The 14,011-nt window shown below is 40.4% G+C and overlaps 1 protein-coding gene across 1 annotated transcript in view; it reads left to right on the top strand.

The window, feature by feature from the left end:
- C13H10orf67 (chromosome 13 C10orf67 homolog) overlaps positions 1–14,011 on the top strand; it is a 100,128-nt gene that overhangs the window by 33,132 nt on the left and 52,985 nt on the right. The window contains exons 7-9 of the mRNA XM_070382151.1: positions 2,443–2,598; positions 10,321–10,468; positions 11,581–11,639. Of these exons, the coding sequence (XP_070238252.1) occupies positions 2,443–2,598; positions 10,321–10,468; positions 11,581–11,639 (363 nt within the window). The remainder of the gene's footprint in view (positions 1–2,442; positions 2,599–10,320; positions 10,469–11,580; positions 11,640–14,011) is intronic.

Here is a 14,011-nt window from a genome sequence, read left to right as displayed (position 1 = left end):
TGCAACAGTGCAAGTGAACAAGACAGAGCCCGATGTAACCGAACGGGACCCTATGGGGCCTTTCTGGAACAGACCTCCTCCCCCATGTCCTCTGCTGCACCTCATCTCTGCAGCACCCAGATAGCAGTATCTGATGCACACTTCCTGAGCTGTTAAACAGATTCTAAAACCTTCACCAAATGGGACCTGTTAACTACTTAATGACCATGAGCACACAGCCTGCCGGCCTCCTGGATCCTAAGGAATAATAATATTAACCCCTGTGACACCTCCCAGTTACCTCACCATCAACCAATCTGAGAATTTTGCACAAGCTGATCGCACACCCTGGGGCTCCCCTCCCTCACCTGGCCTTTAAAAATACCTTGCTGGGGAATTCCCTGGCAGTCCAGTGGTTAGGGCTCTCTGCTTTCACTGCTAGGGGTCAGGGTTCATTCCCAGGTTGGGGAACTAAGAGCCCACAAACTGTACACAGCATTGTCAAACAAATAAATACATTTTTTAAAAAACTGTCAAAACCCATTGGGGGAGTTCAGGCTTTTGAGCATTAACTGTGCTGGATTCCTTGCTTGGCACTTAGTAATAAACACTGAACCTTCCTTTACCACAACCTGGTGTCAGCAGATTGGGTGTGCTAAGTCGCTCAGTCATGTCCAACTCTTTGCAACCCCCTGGAGTGTAGCCTTCCAGGCTCCTCTGTCCATGGGATTCTCCAGGCAAGAATACTGGAGTGGGTTGCCATGCCCTCCTCCAGGGGATCTTCCTGACCAGTGATCAGACCCAGGTCTCCTAAAGAATTGCAGGCAGATTCTTTACCATTTGAGCCACCAGGGAAGCCTGATGTCAGTAGATTGGCAGGCCCAAATTTTGGTGATAACGTCAAGGCGGTGGATCAGAGAAGGAGAGGGTAGGTTCGGGAGTGACTTAGAAGTGCATTGAACAGATTTGGTGAGTTAGTGAGGGAATAGAAGGTGCTTAAAATGACAGAAAGTGGGTTTCTGGCTTGGGCTGATGTTAATGGGAGAGGCAAAGAGGAGGAGAGTGAAGATGGGAACCTCTATTTGGACCTGTTGAATTTGAGATGCCCAGGAACTTACACTCAGGGCACCAGTGGGGTAAGTGTCTTAACCTCTGCAGAGCATTTAAGCTGGAGACATAAAACAGAGTAGATGTGAAGAACAGACCTACATACTCAATACTGTTCTCTAGAATCACCCAATTAAAAACCGAATACTGTCATATGGTTGTTCTATTTTCACTCTTTCAAACTCTACCACATGTTCATTTACTGATTTTTTTCATTAGTGTGGTATAGACTGTCAGTTATTTTGGGGTGTGCTGTGCAGGCTTTTCTCCAGTTTGGTGAGCAGGGGCTACTCTAGTTGTGCTGTGCGGGCTTCTCACAGCAGTGCCTTCTCCTGTTGTGCAACATGGGCTCTTGGGTGTGTGGGCTTCATTAGTTGTAGCACATGGGCTCAGTCGTTGTGACTCCTGGACTCTAGAGCCCAGCTCAGTTGCTCCGCAGCATGTGGGACTGTCCCAGACCAGAGATGGAACCCGTGTCTCCTGCATTGACAGGCAGATTCTTTACCACTGAGCCACTAGGGATGCCCTAGCTTGACTCTTAAATGCTACCCGGACATAATATTATTCTTCTCAGTCTGCCAGTATTCATTATATAATATTAGAACAATTGTAGTTTTTAAATTTAACTCTTTTAAATACAATATTATGTATATTAGCAGATATGATTAAGTTTTACTATGTTTATTGTAAGTCCATGTGTCCACATATATTAGTAACAGATAATGAAAATAAAAAATGCTTCTATAATTCCCAAAAGAGTCCAAAATGGACAAAATGCTTTTGCATGTCTGTGTTGAAAATGAGATTTTTATATGTTGGAAATAAATAGCAGCATCCATTTTATAGCATTTTCCTTGCTTTGATTTTGTGACACAATTCTTCAGAGTCCTGACTGTGAATAGGCTAGCACCTCAGTACTTAAAATAGGTTCAAGAAATGGTTCTACTTTTTTTCCACCTCTCCATTCCAAACCATTGAGGGAATTAGTTGCACCATTGAAGTACATTTCTTTTCTGTTTTACATAGTCAAAATTTTTACTAGTTTCCTTTCTAGAAGAAGATCGAAGTAGGACATTCACAGTCATGATGTAGATGTACTGCTAAGGCTTACTATTTTTATTATTGGCAGACTGACAGTCAGTGTAAGACACTGTGCTTTGTCTCTTATAGGATAAGAGTGTGCTGTGATGCCATTGACACTTTTAGTGATTGGTCAATATAAATATCATAATTTACTAAAGCTTGCATGCAAGTTGCAAAAATAAAACAACTTTACAAGACAGGAGCTTAAATAAAACATGAAATGCTTTCTGCTGGTGCTAGCATAGTATCTGACTAGTATCTCTCTCCCCCCAGCAATACTTTGAGGTAGAAGAAGAGAGGACATCCCTGCATGACGCAATGACTGTCAAAATGAACATTTTGTTAAAAAGACTGAGGGAGAAAGAAGAAGTCATTAAGGAATTAAGAGAAGAACTAGACCAATATGAAGAATATGGATTTCAAAGAGTTGTAAGTTTCACAGCAAAGAATAATTTATGTTAATATATGTAAATGAAGTTACAGCTGTCTGAAAGCTTGGGTTTGGAATAAAGGGACTACAGTGGATGTATCTTGGGTATCTTCTTCACAAAATAAGAGTTCAACTCTTTTTTTGCTCAATAACATAGTCTAGAAAACCCATAATAATTATAAATAGGAGCAGTATAATTGTTCTCAATTTTTATTTGTAAGGGAAATAAAATAACCTATCTCCCACCCTAGAAAAGCATGTAAATACATTTTTGTTTTAATACAGAAGAGTCCCACCCTTTTTTTTCAGTCCAGTTAATCTGAAAGACACAAAACAATCTCAAGCCAGAGGCTTTCAAGAAACCAGCTTGTAATAGGATGACCTTCCATAGAAATGTCAAGAAGGAAAGTTCTCAGAGGAGTTTCGCCCTGTTCTCCCTGTTGTAGTGGGAGCCAGGAGCTGCTTTATTGCTCCAAGGTCTGAAGAGAACAAAAGTGGGGAGAGAGAGAAAGCAGAAAGGAGAGCTTAGCTACCTGTTGAGGAGATGAATGAGAAGGATCTTGAAATTGTGGACCCCGAACAAATAGCCATAGAGGGGTTTTCATATTAGGTTCTAAGAGCAAGAAGTAGATTGTTTGAGTAGAAGAGGTGACCAGAGAAGCCAGAGAATCACAACCTGCTGAGTGTCAGCTGGCAAGGGTACTTCCTGACCTCAGAGCTCAGTTTACCAATGAGGAAGCACAGACTTACCCATAACATGCAGCTGGTAAATGCTGACGAGGCATGAAAACCAAGGTCCATCTGAATCCAGAGTCCCACATAAGGAGGTGTAGCTTCCTCCTCTGTATAGAGTAAGAATTAAAGGTTGCAATATACGTATATATATATGTATACACACACACACACATATATATAGGGTTGGCCAAAAAAAGTTGGGGTTTTTCCATAGAATGTTATGGAAAACCCAAATTAACATTTTGGCCAACCAAATATATACACTCTTATATAACATATATTTCTTCTATGTACATTATATTATTATAATGGATTATGGTATTACAGTATATATATAAATCAATATAACATACATAATTATTATAATTATAATTAAGTGTATAGTGATCCCTGTATATGAAAGTGAAAGTTGCTCAGTCGTGTGTGACTCTTTGCAACCCCTTGGACTATATAGTCCATGGAATTCTCTAGGCCAGAATACTGGAATGGGTAGCCTTGCCCTTCTCCAGGGGATCTTCCCAACCCAGGGGTCGAACCTAGGTCTCCCGCATTGCAGGCAGATTCTTTACCAGCTAAGCCACGAAGGAAGCCCAAGAATACTGGAGTGGGTAGCCCATCCCTTCTCCAGAGGATCTTCCTGACCTAGGAATCAAACCAGGTTCTCCTGCATTACAGGCAGATTCTTTACCTGAGCTATCAGGGATGCCCTGCTCACTAAGTGTACATCACTAAGTATATAGTGATCCCTGTGTAGACACACATAAATATTGACTCGTGTGTGTGTGTGTGTGTGTGTGTGTGTGTGTGTGTGTGTATGTATGTGTGTGTATATATATATATATGGGAGAACTCTGAGAAGTAACACATCAAATGTGAATGCTAGGAAGAAACACTTCCAGGTTCCAGGTTGCTGGGCTATTTAAGTGCAGTCCTTAGTTTATCTAAGTCCCACACTAGTATTCTTACTTAAAACCCCCAAAGTTAGAAAAGATAAGGAATTGAACTTGCACCATTCTAAAGGACTTTGTTTACTAACTGGGGAAAGAATACTTTGTTTAATCTATTAGAATTCTCTATGTTATACAAAAAAAAAAAAAAAAGAATTCTCTATGTTCTAAAAAAAAACAGAGCATCTTCTAAGCAATTTAGTATTAAGTGTTCTTATCATAGATCTAATATAATTGAATATTATTTCTTTTTACATATTCTGATCGCCTTGGAGGAAGAGACACATCCAATTTTTGCATTTACTTTTCTTATCTTGTATCTACATTTACTCTTAGTTTTTTGGAGAAAATAATTTAATAGAATTATTAGTAGAAAATTTAATAGAAAAGTTGTAATAGTTTTGGCTTTTACTCCTGCCCTTGACTAACGATATCCAGCATTGATTAGCAAGATAATTTTGATCCAATTATTTCCCACTTGTGAAATGAAAAGTGATCTCTGCCTAGCCAACAGTGTTATGAGGGGGAATTGTTGTGAACGTGAATCACTGTGAGTTCTCTGAAGAAAGGCATGCATATAAATTCTAGTTATCATGATGGGGAAATACACAAGTCCTTACTACCATCTGGTTTACATTCCATGAAATGCACTGTTGGAAAATATCCCAGTTTTGTAATTGAGCTTCTAACACGAGGTCTTTCTTGGTGTGTTTACACCTCCGATTGTCCTCAGCCTGTTAACTGGTCTGCCTGGACATCCTGGGTAAAGAACAAGATGAGGTGGGCGGGGCTTGGTGAGGACCACAAGAAGTGGGAGGGTCCACACTGCTGTGGTATAAGCAGGTATTCTCTGCATCTGGTAACATTCTGAAGACCTTGGTGGTGGTTGTTGTTCAGTCGCTCAGTCGTGTCCAACTCTTTGTGACCCCATGGACTGCAGCACGCCTATCCTTCACCGTCTCCCAGAGTTTACTCAGACTCATGTTCGTTGAGTCAGTGATGCCATCCAACTATCTCATCCTCCATCACCCCCTTCTCCTCTGCCCTCAGTCTTTCCCAGCATCAGGGTCTCTTCCAGTAAGTCAGCATTTTGTATCACATGGCCAAAGTATTGGAGCTTCACCTTCAGCATCAGTCCTTCCATTGAATATTCAGGGTTGATTTCCTTTAAGATTGACTGGTTTGGTCTCTCTGCCATCCAAGGGACTCTCAAGAGTCTTCTCCAGCAGAAGACCTTGGTTGTTTCACTGTAATTTGTATCCATGGACACCACATCAGTATTGCTGTAAACAACTTAAGAATTGAGGAAGGTGAGACTCCTGATTAACTGAGTGTATACATTTTCCCCAGCACCAGAGGACCCTAGTGCAATCCTAGGGCACCATGCTAGGGCATGCAGCAGTACCCACGCTAGGGCAACGCAGAGCAGGGCTAGTGTACCTTTCGATAGGATGGAAATGAACACTGCAAAAGCAGGTTATAAAAAAAAAAATCTGAAATTTCTCTTAAAAAATCTTCTAAGAGCTAGCTTTCCTAGAACTCCATGCCACTCAAGTTCTAGGTGAAGTGAAGTCATTCAGTCATGGCCAACTCTTTGTGACCCCATAGACTGTAGCCTGCCAGGCTCCTCCATCCATGGGATTTTCCAGGCAAGAATACTAGAGTGGGTTGCCATTTCCTTCTCCAAGGGATCTTCCTGACCCAGGGATCTGACTGGGTCTCCCGCACTGCAGGTGGATTCTTTACCATCTGAGCCACCAGCTGCTACTGCTGCTGCTAAGTCGCTTCAACCGTGTCCGACTCTGTGCGACCCCATAGACGGCAGCCCACTAGGCTCCTCTGTCCCTGGGATTCTCCAGGCAAGAATATTGGAGTGGGCTGCCATTTCCTTCTCCAATGCATGAAAGTGAAAAGTGAAAGTGAAGTCGCTCAGTCTTGTCCAACTCCTTGCGACCCTATGGACGGAGGAGCCTGGTAGGCTCCAGTCCATGGGATTTTCCAGTCAAGAGTACTGGAGTGGGGTGCCATTGCCTTCTCTGCTGAGCCACCAGAGAAGCCCTAAATTTGAAATTTCATCTAATACGACTGCTCCCTCTAGCGGTATAAAAAGCTCAATACAGCAAGTAGCTGAAATTATATTTGGAAAACCAAATTTGGAGAAACAATTAGAAATTCTCAAAGCAGCAGTTGAAATAACTCACAAAAACAACTTGAAATAAGAAAATTGAATAAACAATAAGGGAACACTCTAGTTTGTTCTTCCTCATAGTCTGATCACATAAATCACTTCATCGTTACTAGTCTCATAATCTCTCTCCAGATTGTTTTAGAGTAAAATCTAAGAATGACAGGGAAAGGAAGGTTTAGTAAACATCTAGCTTAGCTTATATTTATGACAAGATGGAAATCAGAAAAAGGAATCTCGTCAAGTTACAGAAGCCTCATCTCTCCAGGTCAGAACACCCTTAATGTTGAGTTTTCCCCAAGAGGGCTTCACTTGGTGTCTCAGATGGTAAAGAGTCTGCCTGCAATGCAGGAAACCCACGTTCAGTCTCTGGGTTGGGAAGATCCCCTGGAGAAGGAAATCGCAATCCACTCCAGTATTCTTGCCTGGAAAATACCATGGATGGAGGAGGCTGGCAGGCCACAGTCCACGGGGCCAAAAAGCATCAGACATGCCTGAGTGACTAACACACACAAACACATTCAAGGGCTGAGTGTCTTTTCAGGCTCTGTGAACCGCCTCAATGAGTTAATGGTACTCTGCTATAGTTTTCAGCTTGCCGTGCTATATGCTGATAAATCCACTCAAGAATTGCTAAAGGAGCTAGCTGCTCAGGGTAGTGTGTCTGTGTACCCACGCACACGCCTGTGTGCTTCAACTGCAGTTAGAGTTGTTTCGAAAAGACTTCACTTTTCTTTCTTACCCCAACATGCATGAGCTCTGCAACTATCATGCCTACCCACCCCCGCCACCACCAACACATAAACATGACTGTTTGTTGCTGACAGTTTTGAAACAGAGCCGTCATTCAAGAGCGGCAGCTCTGCAGGGCTGCACTGCCCCAGTGGGCCACTTTCTTGGCTGTCACTCACTGGGAAAGCACCTGCTCGTCTCTGTGACTGTCACACAGCATGGGCATGCAGCAGAAACCCCGACCCCCCACCCCCAGCATCAAATTGAGATGTCCAAGCACTGTACGCGGAGCCTGCCGGATTGAGACGCCAGTGTGGCAAAAGGGAGACTGCTGGGAAGGCACCTGCGGTGCCCCAAACAGTGCTTCTCAGCCTTTATTGACTTTTTGTGCGTATGGGTCACCTGCAGCTCCTGTTAAGATATAGATTCAGACAGGTCTGAATTGGGGCCGGAGATTCTGCATTTTCAAAAAGCTCCCAGGTGATGCCGAGGCTCCTGGTCCTTGGACCACGTTTGGAGTAGTGAGGCTCTGGAGAACACCCATTTCCAGAAATGGTTCTTTCACTACTGTTTGGGATTCTGAGGCCTCGGACAGGAATACTGCACATCCTGTGGCTGTTCACAAGAGAAATAGCATGTAAGCCGGCACTTGGAAGTCCTAGCGTCCACTGCATGATAGAAGAACTCTAACTTGACAAGTTCCTTTATAAATTTTAAATCCCAGAGTGACCGTGGATCGCACTGCAGGCTGTCTTGGGCAATAATGTAGCTTTAAATAGCTTTAACTAGTTAACCGCCTTTTAATGATCTCCATCCTTCTTAACTTCGGTTTATTAACACAGCTTGTTTTAAAGAAGTCTCGTGGTTTCAGTGAGCCCAAGCTAGTGGTGTGGGCAGATGGTAGGAGAAACACCACCACAAAACCTGCCACTCAGAGTGTAACAGATGACCGCAGCCGCCCAGAACTATCCCTTTGTTCATTTTGCTAATGAGTGTCCTCGTTGCTGTGGGAATCTGAATAGTTAATTACTTGCAGTTCCTGCAGCTGACAGATGGTGGGGACAGAGCTAAAGGTTGACCTCTCAGGAACTGGGGCTGTCCATGGATTTGTGGGAGGGAGGAAACCCTTGAGCTGCAAGTGTAGCCTTGTTTTCCTGCTTTTCTGGGAGATTTTTAGAAAACCCATTTAGGTGCTAGCTGCCACCTCTTGTAAATTTTACACTTCATCTGATTATTCAAATAGTTCTCGTTTAGTTTATTATAATGGATGCTCATGTAATCCACAATGGATGTTCATTTTCTGCCACTGTTAGGAAATGTACATTTAAGCCAATTAAGGCAAACGCTGTTTGCTTTTTAAAAAGCTTTTTCAGTCTAGAAATTCATTGGTTGATGTTCTCAAGTTGAACCATGTGGGACAAGAAAATAATGACTGGGATTCTTTCTTATTAAGAAAATACTGTTATTAGTTATTAAATTTGTTAGGTCTCATGAGTTAAGAATGAATTGGGCTTAAATAATTTAAGTGGAATGGTGAATCAAAATCATGAAGATTCACAAATGGGCTTAGTGCAAAATTTAATGTCATCATTATAAATATTAAGTCTGGTATAACTGACTTCATTAAAAAGTCCCTTGTTGTTTTTCAAGAGTTTATTCATGTACTATAAAACATAATAGCTACATATTTTTCTTTTGAACCATTATAATGACCACGGAGGAAACCTTTTTTTTTGATAATTTACTTTCAGTTATCTCTAAGGTTAAATAAAAGTGTACTTTCAAAAGGACACTAGTTATATTGGGAGGAATGACTTTTGGGAGGAATGATTTTGTTTTTAAGAGAAGATTTTATTCTTATGTATTTGCAATCATGGGATTGCTACTAAAAGAATAGCTTATAATTCATCTGAAAGTTAAAGTTTAAAAGTATTTCTAGTGTCCATATTGATTTTGAACAAAGGCATATAAATACTTCTGTCTCTTTTAATGTAATAATACAATGACTTTCAAGCATGTTCTTTACTAGTTTGAGATTGCATAATCAGTTTAATATTTTACCGTCATGAAATACAAGGTTCTGCATCAGCTTCTCCAACTCATTACATCTTAATTTTAAAAAGAAGTGCAGCAAGTAAAATCTAGACAGCCATAAGCAAGTATAGTCAGATGTTTTCAATAGCTTTGAAAACAGACGAGAAGAAGAAAAGAAGAGTCGCTGTCCCAATAAGCTTCTATTGCGTAAGAAAAAGCGTCTCCCGTAATGGACATGGCAAGATTTAAACAAAAGACGCACATAATAAAAATGTAAATGAGTTTGCTTTACCAAAACTATAACTTTAAAGTCTTTTGTTGTAAGTTATCCTGAAACCTTCTTACAAGGTAATCACTGTTTGCATAGAGATTTAAACCGAAGTCTTCAATAGCATTCAACGCCTGCACAGTCCCAGTGTGACAGGCATGCAAAGCCACGTTAATGTTCAGAATATGAATTGCCTCTGGGTGGCTCCTCCACCAAGCAGAAAACCCAACTGTGTGGATATCCGTGTGCCTGATGGGCTCCATGCGGCTCCCAGCCTGGAAACGTCACCACTTTGACATGCGGTGTGCTCCTCTTGACACTGGCAGCGCTGACACTGGAAAATGCCACAAAGGCAACAAGCCCCCCTCCTTAGCCGTGCACTCTGCCCCCCGCCCCCGCCCCCGCCCGCACCCCCTCTCCCCGGCGCTGCTGCCGGTCCGCGGGCTCCCCAGCCTGCCTGGTTACGGCAGCACTTCAGACGCACACAGAGGGAAGTGTGGGTGGAGGGGCCCCAGCTGCCTCCCCGGACGCAGCCTCCATGATGAATTGACCTGAATGATGAGGGCACACAAACAGTATGATATGCATTATTCCTGTCAATAAACTGTCCCCATGTGCTGTGGTCTTTGTACAGAAGGTACTGCAGCCTTTCTTCCAGCAAGCTCTATTTTACTCTCCTTCCCTTTTTACTATTCATATTATAAGTGTGTAATAGAATTCAGAAAATTATATGATAGCTCTTCTGTATCTGTATTGTCTCGTCTTGCATATTTAAATCCTTGGCTCCCTGCTTAGAAATATGGAATTCTCCCTCTTTTAGGATTCTTTTACCAAAGAGAGCAGCCCTCTGAGAACAACTCTAGAAAAGGAAAATTTGGAGTTCAAAACGGAAAATGAGAGACTGCTTCAAGTCATTTCAGAACTCGAAGAAGAAATCCAGCTCAATGTAAAAGAAAATTCAGTATTAGGTAACATTTTAGAGTCGTTTTTGAGAAAACTCTATACATTGGGCATGTTTATAAAATTCATGGCCGCGCTTGTCTTTTTCAAACATGTGTTTGTTACCAAACCATATTTACATTTAAAATATCAGCTTGTTAGCCACTTCTAATTTTCATTCTTTTCTTGGGACAGAAATTGGTCATACTCCCCTGGCCGTGCCTTTTTAACTCAGGGTGGCTGTTTTCAAATCCAAGCATTGGCCTTTGAAAAATGTGCTCATTAGTGCTCAATATCACTTAGAAATATTATAACTATTAAACAAATTTCATGTGCTTTATCTAAAACCTAAAATTTCTAACATTTTCATATTTGAGCATATATACTGAAGTGTGCTTTGTGAAGAAACAGAATTGGCCCTTCAGGAAAATATGCTCCTACTTACTACTTTATCTTCAATTTTTGGCACAGATTTTAAGTATAAATTTCCATTTGTTGGCCCTATACCCCCTTCTTACATACCATAAACATTGGTAAACATTGCATTTAAATCATTGAAGTTGGATTGCTTTAAAGCATTTACAGGCACTGCTATCATTGTATTTATGGTTGCCCTTGAGTAGGCAATATAAAGTTTGTAGTGAAACATTGAAGTTTTGCCCTTTGAGTAGGCAATATAGAGTTTGTAGCAAAACATTAATAAAATCAGATATGGGGCAGTGTTTCTTGGATGTAAGTTGTACCATGCCAGTGTAGCGTCATTTCTCTCCTGATGTGGTGTAATAATGCGTCTCCAGGTTTTGGTAGTTCTTACCCAGTCCATAAAGTGCCACCTGCTAAAGCAGTTTGTATTGGCTGCGACTAACAGCAAAAATGTCCCTTGCTAGACTCGATGAAAAGCTTTCAGCCTTCAGCCACACTTGGATCTTGAACTTAGTTCTTAATCCCTATCTGACCAGCCGTCTGAACAGCAGGAAGAAGGCTGTGAATGTCAAGGGCAGTTGTGAAGGTCATAGTCCTGCTAGGACTTGCGTCCACCATGCCTGCCAGCGGTGTATAGCCTGCCCTGAAGCAGGCAGATTGAATACAGGGCCATAAGCTTGTAATTTCATGGTTGGCCTCTCTCTCCTTTTGTTTACAGAAGATGAAATTATAAGTCTGAAAGAGATGGCAGAAAAGGATCATAAAACTATTCAAAAGGTACTGTAACTTTTTTACATTGATGAATGACTCTTTTCAATGGGAATATCAGCATAATTAATGAAATAACACTATGCCCCCGCCTTGTCTTGTGATGTCGAGAAAAGTCGATTCCTGTATTTAGTGTTGTTTGGGATGATTTCTCTAGTAATGAGAAAGGATTTCATCTTGAAAATGAACTAATGTTTTCTTTTATTTGGCGTAACTGAGTGTCTACCTTGTTGACTGTAAGGAATTGAAAAATCATATGACACAGGGAGTCCAAAGATATGCTTGTGGAAAAATGATATTAGGAATGGGCAGCCTATTTTCATACCAGATGTTGTTTTATTTCCATTTCTCTGTATGTGAATGAACTGGGTTTGTATTTTGCAGAAAATCTGTATTTAGAGCAGGGAATGCTTTTGATATCATAAAGATCAAGATTTCCTGGGGCATCCGATGTCACAGAACCACGGCAATTCCTGCCCTCCACACCCAGGTTAGGGGCTCCTGCTTTCAGCTTTCTCAGCTCTCAAAACCCTCTTCTGTGATGGTCAGTTTGCACTGCCAAAGGCCCTATAACCCAAAGACAGCACTGGTCTCTGATCTTTTCCCAGTGCTGAGCACTGGTACATTTAAAAATATTCTTTGAGTGATTTCATAGAATAAGAATGTATATCTAGATAGAGTTCATAAAATTTACAGATAAAAATGTGAATTTACATCCTCAAATTATTCCAAATAAAGTTTTCCACAAACTGAATTGAGTATCAATTTTTAAATGAAAATTAAAGTTAGATAAAATTAAAAATTGAGTTCCTCAGTCATGCTGGCCTCATAGCCAGAGCTCATAAAGCTTAAGATTCAGATTTCAACCTAGATTTTGCACTTCTGGTATTCTTAAGTTTTATTTTTCATTAAAAAAACTTTTTTAAATTTTATTTATGTACTTATTTACTTTTGGTGGTGCTGTGCACATACAGGATCTTAGTCCTCAGACCAAGGATTAAACTCACACCCCTGCAGGGGAAGGGTGGAGTCTTAACCACTCAACCACTAGGGAAGTCCTATTCTTCGGTTTTAGATAAAATTGCTTCCAAGAACTGATTTTTATTTTTTGGCCACACAGCATGAGATATCTTAGTTCCCCTACCAGGGTTCGAATTTGAGCTCCCTGGATTGGCAGTGTGGAGTCTTAATCACTGGGCTGCCAGAGAAGTCCCAAGAACTATTTTCTAAAGAAATGCACACTGTAATGGGTCAGAGTTGGGAGATGTTTCCTATGATCACTGAATCCATCACAGGTTTTCACAACATAAAGTCATTTTCTGGTGCTTGAGCCTGTTTTCAATGGTGAGGGTAGGAGTGTCATTCTTACAGAGATAATGAGAGTATAAGAAGAGACCAGTTTAACCTTCTTGGCATCAACTTTTAAGGCTAAAAATGAAATCTCAGCTTTCTAGTTTTACTTAATAACCTCCAAGGGCATCATCTCAGTTTATGTAAATATTTCTCCAGGGTCTCAGTCTGTGCTGTCACTGGTAAAGATGAGTCAAACAAGCCTACTCTTCTCTGGGAAAAGTTCAAGGAAATTTTAAAAAAGTCTCACCATTGAGGCATCAATTAGAAAGAAACAGCCTCACGGAGTGGCTGGTTATATTAAATGCTGCCTTCATTCTCTAGAGCTGCACTGCCCAGCGTTAGCCACGTGTGGCTATTGAAAGCCTATGTCTAGTGCAACTGAGAAAATGAATTTTAAATTATGTTTACTTTTAATTTTTAAATTTCAATATAAAATACTGATATTTGTTTCAGTTAGTGAAAAACTTTTATGTATATTTTGAATAATCTGAGCATGTGAATGTACATTTCTATTTGTAAATTTTATGAAATCTAAATGCAGATCAAGTATCTGCCCGAAAATTTTAGCCTTCAAATTGAGATGTGCTCTAAGTGAAAAATACACACTGGATTTCAAAGACTTAGGTGCTGTAAGGAATGTGAAATATTTTGCTAATGATTTTTAATATTGATTATTATATATTTAAGCTATTTTGCATAGCTATTGGTATAAATAAAATATATTATTAAAGTTAATATCACCTATTTTTACCTTTTTAAGAAAGCTGTTTAAAATTCAGTTATATATATGACACATATTTTTATTTGACAATTTTGTTCTAGACAAATATAGCAAATCTGTAGTTTGTTTGATCATATTTTTTTTCCTGTCTCTCTTCTTTTTTTTTCTTTACATACACTAGGCCTCCACACAGATGTTGAATGTAGACATGATTTGTTTTTTTTAATTATAAATTTATTTATTTTAATTGGGTAATTACTTTACAATATTGTATTGGTTTTGCCATACATCAACATGAATCCGCCAC

Source organism: Bos mutus, chromosome 13 (genome assembly GCF_027580195.1).
Source record: "Bos mutus isolate GX-2022 chromosome 13, NWIPB_WYAK_1.1, whole genome shotgun sequence".
In the NCBI taxonomy this organism is placed as follows: domain Eukaryota; kingdom Metazoa; phylum Chordata; class Mammalia; order Artiodactyla; family Bovidae; genus Bos; species Bos mutus.
The sequence above is the reverse complement of the archived record's forward strand: the minus strand, read 5'-3'. Positions and strand labels throughout refer to the sequence as shown.